The sequence below is a fragment of the Staurois parvus genome, unplaced genomic scaffold (genome assembly GCF_062004578.1).
Source record: "Staurois parvus isolate SC_StPar_1 unplaced genomic scaffold, SC_StPar_1.0 ptg000634l, whole genome shotgun sequence".
Classification (NCBI taxonomy): domain Eukaryota; kingdom Metazoa; phylum Chordata; class Amphibia; order Anura; family Ranidae; genus Staurois; species Staurois parvus.
The window spans coordinates 6,609,615-6,623,100 of record NW_028318430.1 but is presented as its reverse complement, the minus strand read 5'-3'; the positions used below and the strand labels follow the sequence as shown (position 1 = coordinate 6,623,100).

General features: G+C 43.2%; 2 protein-coding genes across 2 annotated transcripts in view; one reads left to right on the top strand and one right to left on the bottom strand.

Annotated features, from left to right (window-relative positions):
- The window catches only part of LOC149449248 (serine/threonine-protein phosphatase 2A regulatory subunit B'' subunit beta-like), a 107,886-nt gene extending 96,403 nt beyond the window's left edge, over nt 1-11,483 (top strand). Inside the window, exon 14 of the mRNA XM_089693534.1 lies at nt 11,428-11,483. Coding sequence (XP_089549660.1) covers nt 11,428-11,458 — 31 coding nt within the window. The 3' untranslated portion in view covers nt 11,459-11,483. The remainder of the gene's footprint in view (nt 1-11,427) is intronic.
- LOC149449247 (cohesin subunit SA-2-like) overlaps nt 1-13,486 on the bottom strand; it is a 168,892-nt gene that overhangs the window by 35,873 nt on the left and 119,533 nt on the right. The window lies entirely within an intron of this gene.

Here is a 13,486-nt window from a genome sequence, read left to right as displayed (position 1 = left end):
GGGCTGGCCACTCCATAACGTCAATCTTGTTGGTCTGGAACCAAGATGTTGCACGTTTACTGGTGTGTTTGGGGTCATTGTCTTGTTGGAACACCCATTTCAAGGGCATTTCCTCTCCAGCATAAGGCAGCATGACCTCTTCAAGTATTCTGATGTATTCAAACTGATCCATGATCCCTGGTATGCGATAAATAGGCCCAACACCGTAGTATGAGAAACATCCCCATATCATGATGCTTGCGCAACCATTCCTCACTGTCTTCACAGTGTACTGTGGCTTGAATTCAGTGTTTGGGGGTCGTCAGACAAACTGTCTCCGGCCACTAGACCCAAAAAGAACAATCTTACTTTCATCAGTCCACAAAATGTTGCGCCATTTCTCTTTAGGCCAGTCAATGTGCTCTTTGGCAAATTGTAACCTCTTCAGCACGTCTTTTTTTCAACAGTGAGACTTTGCGGGGGCTTCTTGCAGATAGCTTGGCTTCACATAGGCGTCTTCTAATTGTAACAGTACTCACAGGTAACTTTAGACCTTCTTTGATCTTCCTGGAGCTGATTGTTGGCTGAGTCCTTGCCATTTTGGCTATTCTTCTATCCATTCGAATGGTAGTTTTTTGCTTTCTTCCACGTCTTTCAAGTTTTGGTTGCCATTTTAAAGCATTTGCGATCATTTTAGCTGAGCAGCCTATCATTTTCTGCACTTCTTTATATGTTTTCCCCTCTCCAATCAACTTTTTAATCAAGGTACGCTGTTATTCTGAACAATGTCTGGAATGACCCATTTTCCTCAGAATTTCAGAGAGAAATGCACTGTAACCAGCATGTACAACATTTGCTGCCTTCCTTCCTTAAATAAGGGCAATAATTGCCACATGTTTTTCAAAGAAAGAATGACCTCACTAATAGAACTCCACACTGCTATTATTTTGAACATGCCCCTTTCAATTAGTGATTCAATTACACAGAATCAGCAGCATGCATGTCATGACTGTTGGGTCTGTTGGATTTCTATTACTCTACTACACCTGATAGTAAATTATTTGCCATGGAGAAATATCATTTCTACCAAAAACAGTGATTGATCAGGTTAGTGATGTCTGACTGCTATTATTTTGAACACAACTGTAGGTGGCTTGTTAGCCCCATTATGATAGCAAATAAGTTGCATGAGAAAAAGCAAAAAAATTGTAGTAAAATAAAAATAATTTTAAAAATGTAACAGCACCACCATCTCCGCACACACTTGAATGCAAACACATGTGAGGGGTATGCACATGTACAGTATGTAAACAGCAATTGCACCATGTGAGGTATTGCCTTGAATGTCGGAGTGAGAGCAGTAATTTTAGCCCCATAATTTACAGTTGAACCCTAAACTGGTTACCTGTAAAGGCTTTTAAAATATTTGCTATGGACAATTTCGGCTACTGTAATTTTTTTGTCATTTTACAAGTTTATTGAAAAAACATTATATTTGGTTTGTGTGCACCAAAATTAATGTTGGTGTACTTTTTCATCTAAAAATATGCATTTGATAAGCAGTTGTTCAAATATTGATGCATAAAATATGTATGTGTAAAGCGCTGTGTAAATTGACGGCACTATATAAGTACCTGAAATAAAATAAATAAAAAATGCAACTGCCCCCCTTTTTTTTCAACCAATCTGTCCCCACTTCTAGGGCTGAATTGGGCAAGATCTGGTTCTCTTTCAGATCCCACCTGGAGTGTTCGCATATGGCCAGAATATTCAAGATGGAGGTGGGGGCCTCTGCTCTGGACAGCACTCGCCAATTCCCTCCACTGCTCTCCTCGCTTTCAGCAGAAGAAACTAACTGCCATGGCGGACTGACAACTCATTGGGCCCCCTGGGCAATAGGGGATCATGGGGCCCCTGTGTCCTTGCCCAAACTCAAAAAAGCCTATGAAAAAGTTACCAGGGGCATCTCATGGGGCCCCCTACTGACCCCGGGCCCTCGGGCAGTGCCCGAGTTTCCAAATGGTCAGTCCGCCCCTGGTTCCTTAACCACCTCAAGTTCCAGGCCAGGCCAATTTTCAGCTTTCAGCATCGTCACACTTTGAATGACAACTGTGCGGTCATGCAATACTATACCCAAATTCAAATTGTAACTTTTTTTTAAAAAACAGATGGAGCTTACTTTTGGTGATATTTTACATATGTGTATATAACATGCTGGCCATGCATTGTAATGCATATACATTTTAATAATTTAAGAGGACAGAGATAAGTAGCGCTGACACAGTCAGCATAGCGCTTTAGATGAACCCACATACATATTTCAATATGTTTGTATAAACATTGGAAGGAGTACATGGAGAGTTAACCATGTGGTATAAAGATGGGGATGACAGCTTCCTGACACACCTCTTTAAAATGTCCATATGACGAAACGCCACGTTGGGGCGGGCCAGGATGTGTTGTCATCCCGCACGCTGCACCAGCTGGTGCTATACACCGGGACTGAATACTCTTTGGAGTGGGTGCGGAGTGTTTGGATTTACATGCGTATTTACCTCAGTGCTGGGATAGCACTAGATGTGTGGACTACATTGCCTTTACCTAATAAAAGAACTTTAAGGTTTTACACTATGGCAATCTCTCTTTACTCCCTCTTTCATGTGGTATGATGCATATAGTTGGAGGATAAGTGGGACATCCTATCCTAAGATGTGTTGGATGGTTCCATATGAATACAGTAAGCGTATTATGACTGACCTGTAGTGGGTAGTCATATCCATCTGGTGAGTTCTCTGTGTTGGTGGTGGAGGAGCTCTGGAGAATAGTACAAGAACACAAGGTTGCATGGAAGCATCCTTTTTGTGTGTGTGTGTGTGTGTGTTTGATTTACAAACAATTTATGTCAGTCATGTGGTGGTATATGATTCAGTGGACTTGACTATTTTTTTATTTATTTGATCTCGAATATGTATTTGGTTTATTATGCACAGTGATCTATGACATTTGATTGTAGCACATATAGCTGTAAAGATTTATTTTGATGATAATAAATAACCTTTCTTCATAAAATTAAGCCAAAATGTATTCTGCTATATTTTTTGGTAAAAAAATAACCCAAAACAGTGTATATTATTTAGTCTGTGTGAAAGTTATAGGGTCTACAAACTATGGTATATAGTATATATATTTGAAAATTGATCAAGATGCTGATATGAGGTATGGTGGTGACCAGGACACTGGTATTGCGTTTTTCAGTGATCAGGGTGCTGGTATGGCGTGTGATGGTGATCACGGTGCTGGTATGGCAGTGATCAGGATGCTGATATGGGGTATGATGGTGATCAGGGCGTTGCTATGGGGTATGATGGTGATCAGGACTCTGGTATGAAGTATGGTGGTGATCAGGACACTGGCATGGCGTATGGCGTTGATCAGGATGCTGGTATGGGGTATGACGGTGATCAGGATGTTGGTTTGGGGGTATGGTGGTGATCAGGAGGCTGGTATGGCGGTGATCAGAACTCTGGTATGGAGTAATCAGGACATTGGTATGGTGGTATAACTGTGAGCACTGGTGACACTGGGACAGGTGACAGGTGCTGGTTACACTCTTTATTACTACTACACTGGGGTAGTGATCAGGGACACTGGAGCAGGCTGGCACTGCAATCTGTGAGTGTACATGCACTAAGACAGGCTGCTGTACAATCACAGGTTGCAGCAACAGTTCTCTCTGCTCTCACAGTAAGAATAGAGAGAACCGATGCTTACTTTCAGTTTCCATTGTTTACTATGTGATTGCTGTGACTGGGCCACCCCACTTTATTGGGCAGGCACATGAGACCTAACATTTGGGTCAAAATTTAAGGTGAGAATATATGAATGCTGGTGAAGGGATATACACACGTGGTGATAAGAACATAATTGACAAAATGCAACCGCATCAAGTAGTTGGAATTTTTATTTCATATATTTATAGCCTACTCCTATTACTCTGAATGACCTTGAAGTTTGTAAACTTACTCTGTGAGGATTCACAGAGACTGTCTTCCAATACAGAGGTGATGGAAGGAGGAGTTTCAGGAAGCGGAGCCAGTACAGGTATCACTGCATGCAGGTAGGATAAGTAGTCCTTAGAAATTGAAAGTAAACAGAAGAGAATCTAGGAACGTGAGGAAAAAAATGGGCAGCAGACAGGCATAACTGCCAACATGAAAGGAGATTTTTCAAGTACGCTCATACTGGATTGTCAAAAATAGCTATGACCAGAGATTATATATATATATATATATATATATATATATATATATATATATATATATATATATATATATATATATATATATATATATAAATAATAAATTGTACGCCCCTTGAGGGTTAGGGACTGATGTGAATATACAATATATATGTAAAGCGCTGCGTAAATTGACAGCGCTATAGAAGTACCTATAATAAATAAATAAATATATATATATATATACACTGCGTCCGACTATTCTCCCCAACCCCCCTGAAGATTGCTGTGGTATACCGGCCTCCTGGATCCATACCCCGCTTCCTGGATGACTTCTCCTCCTGGCTACCCTTCTTCCTCTCCTCTGAGCTACCCACCATCATCCTTGGGGATTTCAACATCCCTGTCAACCTCGACAACCCAGACACAGCCCGTCTCCTCCACCTAACCTCCTCCTTTGCACTTGCACAGTGCATACAATCCACCACCCACTCCGACGGAAATATCCTCGACCTTGTCTTCTCCAACCGCTGCGCTCCCCACAACCTCACTAACACCCCCTTCCCTCTCTCTGACCACAACCTGATCACCTTCTCTATCTCCTCGTCCTCCAACGCCTACCCCTCCAAATGTCACACTACTACCAGCCGTAACCTCCGCAACCTTAACCCTGCCTCCCTCCACTCTGCAGCTGATCAACTCCACGACCGCATCCTCCCCCTGTCCTGCCCCGACTTGGCTTTGACCGCCTACAACAATGCGCTCTCAACAGCCCTTGACTCACTAGCGCCTTTAACCACACGCAACATCAGACCCCGACCGCTCCAGCCCTGGCAGACTGATCATACCAAAACCCTCAAACGACACAGTCGTGCCCTGGAGCGACTATGGCGCAAAACCAAATCCCAACAAGCCTTTACCCGCTACAAATCTGCCTTCCACACCTACACCTCCTCCCTCCATGCTGCCAAACAGGCCTACTTCTTGACCCTCATCAAGGCCCTCTCCTCCAATCCTCGCCGACTCTTCTCTGCCTTCAACTCTCTACTCTCTCCACCCCCCCTCCACCCAGCACATCACTCACTGCCCTTGAGATTGCCAATCACTTCAAAAACAAGATTGACACAATTCGCAAGGACATTGCCGCAACTCACACACCCTCTCAACCCGTCCCCTCTCACACAGCTACCCCCTCATCCCCCCTCCCCCTCGACATAACCCGCAGGGACTTCGTCGCTGCTCAAACTCTCTCCAACCCCCTTCACCCTCACTCAGCTACCCCCTCATCACCCCTCTCCCATGGCCCCACCACTGCTCTGACCTCCTCTTCCACCCCACCCTACATTCCTCATACTGAAGCTCCCCCCACACTCCGCACCTTTGACCTTACTACCATCGAGGAAGTCTCCAAGATCCTCTCTGATGCCCGCCTCACCACCTGCCCCCTCGACCCTATCCCCTCACAACTCCTACGACCTTCCTCCTCCTCCATCCTACGCTCCCTCACCCACATCTTCAATCTCTCCCTCTCCTCAGGCACTTTCCCCTCCCCTCTGAAACATGCACACATCACCCCCATACTTAAAAAGCCCTCCCTGGACCCCAATGACCCGAACAACCTCAGACCCATCTCCCTGCTCCCATTTACATCTAAACTCCTCGAGCGCCTAGTCTACACCCGCCTATGCTCTCACCTCAACGACAACAACCTCCTCGATCCCCTACAGTCCGGCTTCCGTCCCCTACACTCCACCGAAACCGCCTTACTCAAACTCACCAACGACCTGCTAACCGCCAAAGCTAATGGCCACTATTCAGTGCTCCTACTCCTTGACCTCTCTGCGGCCTTCGACACAGTCGACCACCCCCTCCTCCTCAAAAAACTACACTCCCTCGGCCTCAGAGACTCTGCTCTCTCCTGGCTCTCATCCTACCTGTCACAACGCTCCTTCAGCGTTACCTATAATGCTACCACCTCCCCCTCTCTGTTGGGGTCCCTCAAGGCTCTGTCCTTGGGCCCCTTCTCTTTTCCATCTATACCTCCTCCCTTGGCCAACTCATACACTCTCACGGCTTCAACTACCACCTCTATGCCGACGACACACAAATCTATCTCTCAACCCCCCACCTCACCCCCTTGGTCTCAGCCCGAATCACACACCTACTGAGCGACATATCAGACTGGATGTCGCTCCACTTCCTTAAATTGAACCTCCCCAAAACCGAGTTTCTTGTCTTCCCCCCCAGCCCGGACACCACCCCCCATTGATTTCTCCGTCACATCCAACAACGCTACCATCAAACCCGCCCTGCAGGCCAGAGTACTGGGTGTCATTCTGGACTCCAACTTATCCTTCCAGCCCCAAGTCCAATCTTTAACAAACTCGTGCAGACTCCACCTCCGCAACATCGCCAAAATCCGCACGTTCCTAACCCCAGAAACCACTAAACAGCTCATCCACTCTCTCATCATATCACGACTCGACTACTGCAACTCCCTCCTCACTGGCCTGCCTCGCCGCTGGCTATCCCCGCTTCAGTCCATCCTGAATATGGCTGCCAGACTCATTCACCTTTCTAACCGCTCTGTCTCCGCCACCCCCCTCTGCCAATCCCTCCACTGGCTTCCGATTGCGCAACGGATCAAATTCAAAATCCTAACGCTGACGTACAAAGCTGTCCACCATACTGCCCCGAACTACATCACTGACCTAATATCCAAGTACCGCCCAGCACGCACACTCCGCTCCTCACAAGACCTCCTTCTCTCTAGTTCCCTGGTCTCCTCCTCCCATGCCCGCCTCCAGGACTTCTCCAGGGTGTCACCCATCCTCTGGAACTCCCTGCCCCAACCCATCAGATTATCACCTACTCTTCTCTCCTTTAGGCGCACCCTGAAAACCCATCTCTTCAGGGAAGCCTACCCCACCCCCTGCTAACTTGCCGACCTCCTCCACTCTTCCTACCACCCCATCCCCCACAGCTATCTCCTCCTGTGCCACCACCCCCTCCCTCCTAGATTGTAAGCTCGAAAGAGCAGGGCCCTCGAACCCCTCGTGTATCACATTGTATTGGTATTGTTCTGTCACATGTTCTGTCCCCCTTTGTAATGTACAGCGCTGAGCGAACTATTGGCGCTTTATAAATACTGTATAATAATAATAATAATATACATACATATATATACACACACACACACACACACACACACTATATATGTATATAGGGTCTATACGTAGCAATAGTTTTAGAATACATTATTAATTTTACCTGATTCTTGTTTTTGAAACTTATATAGTTACATAGTCTAGCTGAAAAAAGACAAAAGTCCATCCAGTTCAACCATTAAAAAAAAAAAAAAAAAAAAAAGTTATAATCCTATACCCACAGTTGATCCAGATGAAGGCAAAAAGAACCAGCAAAGCATAATTCAAATTGCTCCTGCAGGGGAAAAAATTCCTTCCCGATCCCCCGAGAGGCAATCAGATATTCCCTGGATCAACATTACCTATAAATGTTAGTACCCAGTTATATTTTGTATATCTAAGAAACAATCCAGGCCTTTTTTAAAGCAATCCACTGAGCTGGCCAGAACCAACTCTTGAGGGAGTCTATTCCACATTTTCACAGCTCTTACTGTGAAAAAATCATTCCATATTTGCAGACTAAATCTCTTTTCCTCCAGACGTAAAGAGTGCCCCCTTGTCCTCTGTGATGACCTCAGGATGAATAGCTCTACACCGAGTTCACTATATGAACCACTGATGCATTTATACATGTTGATCATATCCCCCCTTAATCTCCTCTTCTCAAGAGAGAATACATTCAGTTCCTCTAATCTTTCCTTATAGCTGAGCTCCTCCATGCCTCTTATCAGTTTGGTTGCCCTTCTCTGTACTTTCTCAAGTTCCCCAATATTCGTTTTGTGAATTGGTGCCCAAAACTGAACTGCATATTCCAGATGAGGTCTTACTAATGATTTGTACAGGGGTAATATGATATCTCTCTCTCTGGAGTCTATACCTCTTTTAATACAAGAGAGAATTTTGCTCACTTTAGAAACCGCAGCTTGGCATTGCATGCCATTAAATAATTCAAACCGGTGTTCCCTAATAGTGCATACACAAATGTAAATTCACACCTTAGACACCAGAATATTACTTTCTCCCCCGAAAGTCCAAAATCAAAATCAAGAAGTCTTTCTCAACGTCTATATGACCCTTACTGTGATACAAAACATTTGTTCTTATTTAATATTCCTCCTCCATATATGGTTAATCCTTCATTCTCCACATGTCACCCTCAAGAAAAAGAAATAAAACCGCACTAAGGTGTCCGTTTATGACACAGAGAATAGCTGCGATTCAGAGGATCGCAGCTACTGTATTCTCTGGTCATTCACAGTTTATGACACTCAGGAGATCAGCGGAGAACATGTTCAGCTCTTCACTGGAGATCTGTGTTCTCCCTCCAGATTCTCCAGCCCAGAGCTGGAGAATCGGAGGAACCGCAAACTAAGCAGAGATAATTTACCTCTGTTTAGTAAAGTGATCTTTTACTGTAATCTCGTAAGATTATAGTAAAATCAGCCGTTTTCCAGTGTTTGTAGACCGTTCTCCCTTCGTTCGGAGAACTGATCTACACCGCTTCATAAACGGCATTCACAGGAGAACTGTGTTCTCTGAGAAGTCCGGAGAACTGTGTTCTCTGAGAAGTCCGGAGAACTGTGTTCTCTGAGAAGTCCGGAGAACTGAGCAGCGATCATTTAACGCTGGTTCATAAACGGACACCATAGTGTTTCATCCTCAATACACTCACACCAATAAGGAATGCATTCACAAAATCAGTGTAAAATCATGCTTAAAACACTCCACCATGTGTCCACTTCTATATGCCTGTAATCCTTACTCTTACCCTCTGTTTACTTGTAAATAGCCTTAAGGCACATTCCACCAACAAACTTCTCCACAATTCAGTCTTTTATCCCGTCCTTTCCTTCGTACGAAATGTACCTCCGAAAAAAGTGAATTATAGTGTAATACCCTTATCAAAATTATATACTCTCGTGCTCCCCTCACTTCTCAATAAAAACCACTAGTGCTGTATGAATGCACTCTCCACCACCTCACAGACCATGCACCATTCCGGACTGCATTAATCCACCAGCATAGATTATAAATGGCTCTTCTCAATCAGCAATATCCTGGCTTCCAATGTCATCATAACATGGGTCAGAACAGATCGACATAGTGCAGTATGTTTTATAAAATCAGCTATTTATTTAATTAAAAGAGCTTACAAACAAAAGCAATATGACAGCATATATCACATCTCATCAGCATTCAGCATTCAAAAACCTCATCTAAGATACTGACGCGTTTCGTCACTTCCGACTTTATCATTCCTTATTATTGGTGTGAGTGAATTGAGGAAAATACACTATGGGCAGTTTTATTTCTTTTTATTGAGAATGACACATGGAGAATGAAGGATTAACCATATATGGAGGAGGAATATTAAAGAAGAACAAAGTTTTGTATCACAATAAGGGTCATAGAGACGTTGAGAAAGACTTCTTGATTTTGATTGCATGCCATTATTAAGCTTGTGATCTACCAGAACGCCCAGATCCTTCACCATTGATTCCCCCAGTTGTACTCCCCCTAGTATGTCTGATGCATTCATATTCTTAGCCAAGTGCATAACCTTACATTTATCTACATTAAACCTCATTTGCCACATAGTTGCCCAATTAAACAGTGCATTGAGGTCGGCTTGTATGTTGGAGACCTCATGTAAGGACTTTATTCCACTGCACACCTTGGTGTCATCTGCAAAGTTTGAAATGGGATTTATAATCCCAGACCCTATATTGTTTATAAATATATTAAAAAGTAAGGGTCCCAACACTGAACATTGGGGTACACCACTGACAACTCTAGACTATTCAGAGTATGAATCATTAATCACTACTCTCTGAATACAATCTTTTAGCCAGTTTTCTATGCATTTACATACTAGTTTTTCCAAGCCTGTAGACTTTACCTCGCACATTGGCCACGTGTGGGGAACTGTGTCAAACACTTTTTCAAAATCCAAGTATACAACATCCACTGCCACCCCTGTCCAAGGTTTTGCTCACCTTCTCACAAAAAGAAATCAGATTTGCAACTTTCATCCGTGTTCTATTTACTTCATAAATAGGTACCAGACAAATGCAGTAAGACAAATTCACTGCCTACGGTACACCCCAAAAATGTCCTTTTCTACATTGGGCACATGTTGGAAGTTTAGAAAATTATAGCTCGCTGCTGATTGAAATAGGCAATCTAAGACTGACTTGTATACCAGTTTTATATTCCTATGGATTTTCTTTTTGATAAAGACGAGTTTTCTGTTAATGTGGCACTGTAGCTTTGCAAAAATAATTCAACCCAGCCATACTTATAAAGGACAGACCATAATCACCTTTCTTGTTGCCCTTACAGATCTTACTGTTTCTTCTTGTTGACCTCCATTTTACTGCTGTATTCTGTAATGGGTGGAAGTCAGAGGGGGAGACCATGAAGATCAACATACCCAGAAATGTGTGTTTTAGTGTTGATTTTAGTAGAATATTTGTCAGAATTGAAGGAGAGCTCAGCTGTGTGGGCAGCTGGAAAGCTGGGTATGTCCTGTCTTTTACTGGTATGGATGGGATAAAAGCGACTGTCACTTTAAAGTAAAGATAGAACACTGGGGGCTAGCAAAGCTGAAGGAACAACTGTAATTCTGACCATGATTTCCCTGTCTTGTAAGTTAAAGACCAAGTGTAAGCATGTAGGACAGGAATTCTGAATCACTGGCTAAATGCTTTTTCCAAGTCAATGATTAACAAGATTGTGCAGTTAGGATCAGGATACAAGCTCTGGAGCCAACAACCTAAAGATAAAGAAAGTGCTATATTTGCATCCTCAAATAGCTCCTTGTAATGCTGTAATGCCTAACTACAGCTTTCTAGTATGTAAGGCAGGTCAGTACATGTATTATATACTTCCACAGGCTTTTCAAGTGTTCACTATTTAAGTCTTGCCAACTGCCATGCCACATTGAACATATCTTGTTCTCCCTGAGAAGTGTTGTTGCTGCTGGTGTATATTACTGCGGGTTTGGATAGCATAAGGTAGGCATCAACCGGAAGGAAAAACCTTTTCCCTGCTTACTTTCTATAGGTTCACTGCACTAGATTTGGGCCAGATGTGAAGAAAGATAAATCCTGATGAAGAAGATCAGTAGCTGCCATTTGAAATTGGTGAGGCATGAATGTTTTCATACTTTAATAGCGCCATTCATTAATAAGGGAAACCTGACATGCAATCAACACACTGCTTGCCATACCTATTCTTATTGTAAAAATCCAAGTGCATGGCTGTTTGTGTTCAGTTCTTTGATTCACTGTCCTGGAGCCAGTATACAGCTAGTGAAATCAGACTATTATTATTATTATTATTATACAGGATTTATGTGACGTCAACAGTTTGCGCAGCACTTTACAAAATGAAGGCAGACATTACAGTTACAATACAATTTGGTATAAGAGGAAACAGAGGGCCCTGCTGGTTAGAGCTTACAATCTAGATTAAAGTAAGAAGACCTGATTGTCATACTTGATTCAGGTCAATGATTCAGTGTTAAAGCCACAGGATCAGCATATAAGCCTGGCAGTTTCTGATCAGTAAATTACATTTTAGGGTTTATTCACATCATAGGGTTTGTTAAATATGGAATCAAGGGAAGGGGGGTGGTGTCAGTGAGGGGGGCGCTTGTGATAGTGCTCCATGCCTATATGAGCATATACAGCTAGTTATTACAAATCTCTCTGCAAAACTAAACCCAATGCCAAGGCAGCGGAAGTCACACTGGAGGAGAGTTACTAAAGCTGGTTCACTCAGAATCTGGTACAGCTGTACATGGTAGCCAATCAGCTTCTAACCTCAGCTTGTTCATTTAAGCTTTAGCAATAAAACTTGTAAGCTGATTGGTTTTCATGTAGAAGTGCACAAGATTCTGAGTGAACCAGCTTTAGTAAATAAACCCCACGGTGTTACTGGAGATCACCCCACGCCTGAATGGGTTCAGTATACTTGCAAGGATTGTCGGAGAGCACATTACCCCTGCCTTGAATACCTTTGAGTCACCAGTCAACTCTGACAGCTATGGGGTCTCGCACAAGGATTCACTGTCACTTGTGGTGCTTAGATTCAAGCCAGTCTGACCCCCCTACCCTCCAGAATGGAGTTGGAACGGTGGTTGTTGACAACTACAACCTCACTAAAGCAAAAGGTAGAGGAGATCCGAGCACAAGTTACTGTCCTGTTGGAAACTTTCTGCTTGATCAGTGCTGGAAGTCTTCCTGCTGTCAGTATACAAAGACACAGTGGAAGGATTCCCCCATCCAGCTTGAATGTGTGGATGGGGAACTGGGTCTGTTTTTTTTTTTTTTTTTTTTAACTCAACCCACTGGTTGAACAAAAAAAACTGACTCCTCTATGGACAGCTTAAGTGCTGCCACTGCAGACTCTCTTAGAGCTGAGGACATTGAAAATAGAAGCCAGAGAAATAATATTACACTAAGGCTACCTATACAGCATACCTAAAAGCTACTGCTGTGGCAATTTTTAATAGGTATCTGGACTGAAAACGTACTGCCTCATTAGAGCTAGATTGTGTCCATTAGGTCCTAGATCCACAAGCTGTTAGCTGAGATTATCTAAGGGATGTACTATGCAGAGTACATTATATCACAGTTAAATAAGAAATAATGCAGGAATCCTGGCATCTTGGGCCCATTGAATTTGAAGGAGGTACAATTCACCTCCTTCTAGATTCATCTTTTCTTACCCTGGTAATGTGAAGGGTGGTCAGACCCCTATTGGACCTAATCAGGGAAGTTAGTGCTACCTATAAGTGGGGTCATTTCATATTATTCAAAAGAGTAGGCACTTTGTACTCCACAACCCAGATTGACTACAGAAACTCTTTTGCTTCTTGGACATTACCCCAATACAGGTGCAGTCTCTAATAGCAGATCAATGCCACAATAGAGAGGGCAATCTTGATCAAGAAACATGTTCTTCCTACTCGAGGACTACCAGTGGATAACGAACCTTAAATGTCTTCAGTTGGGTAAATTTTCAAAGTTACTCGGGATTACATTTTGTAGGTAACACTGTCTTACCCTACAATATAGTCTAGATGAGCTTAACCCCTATAGATATAACCTCTTTTATT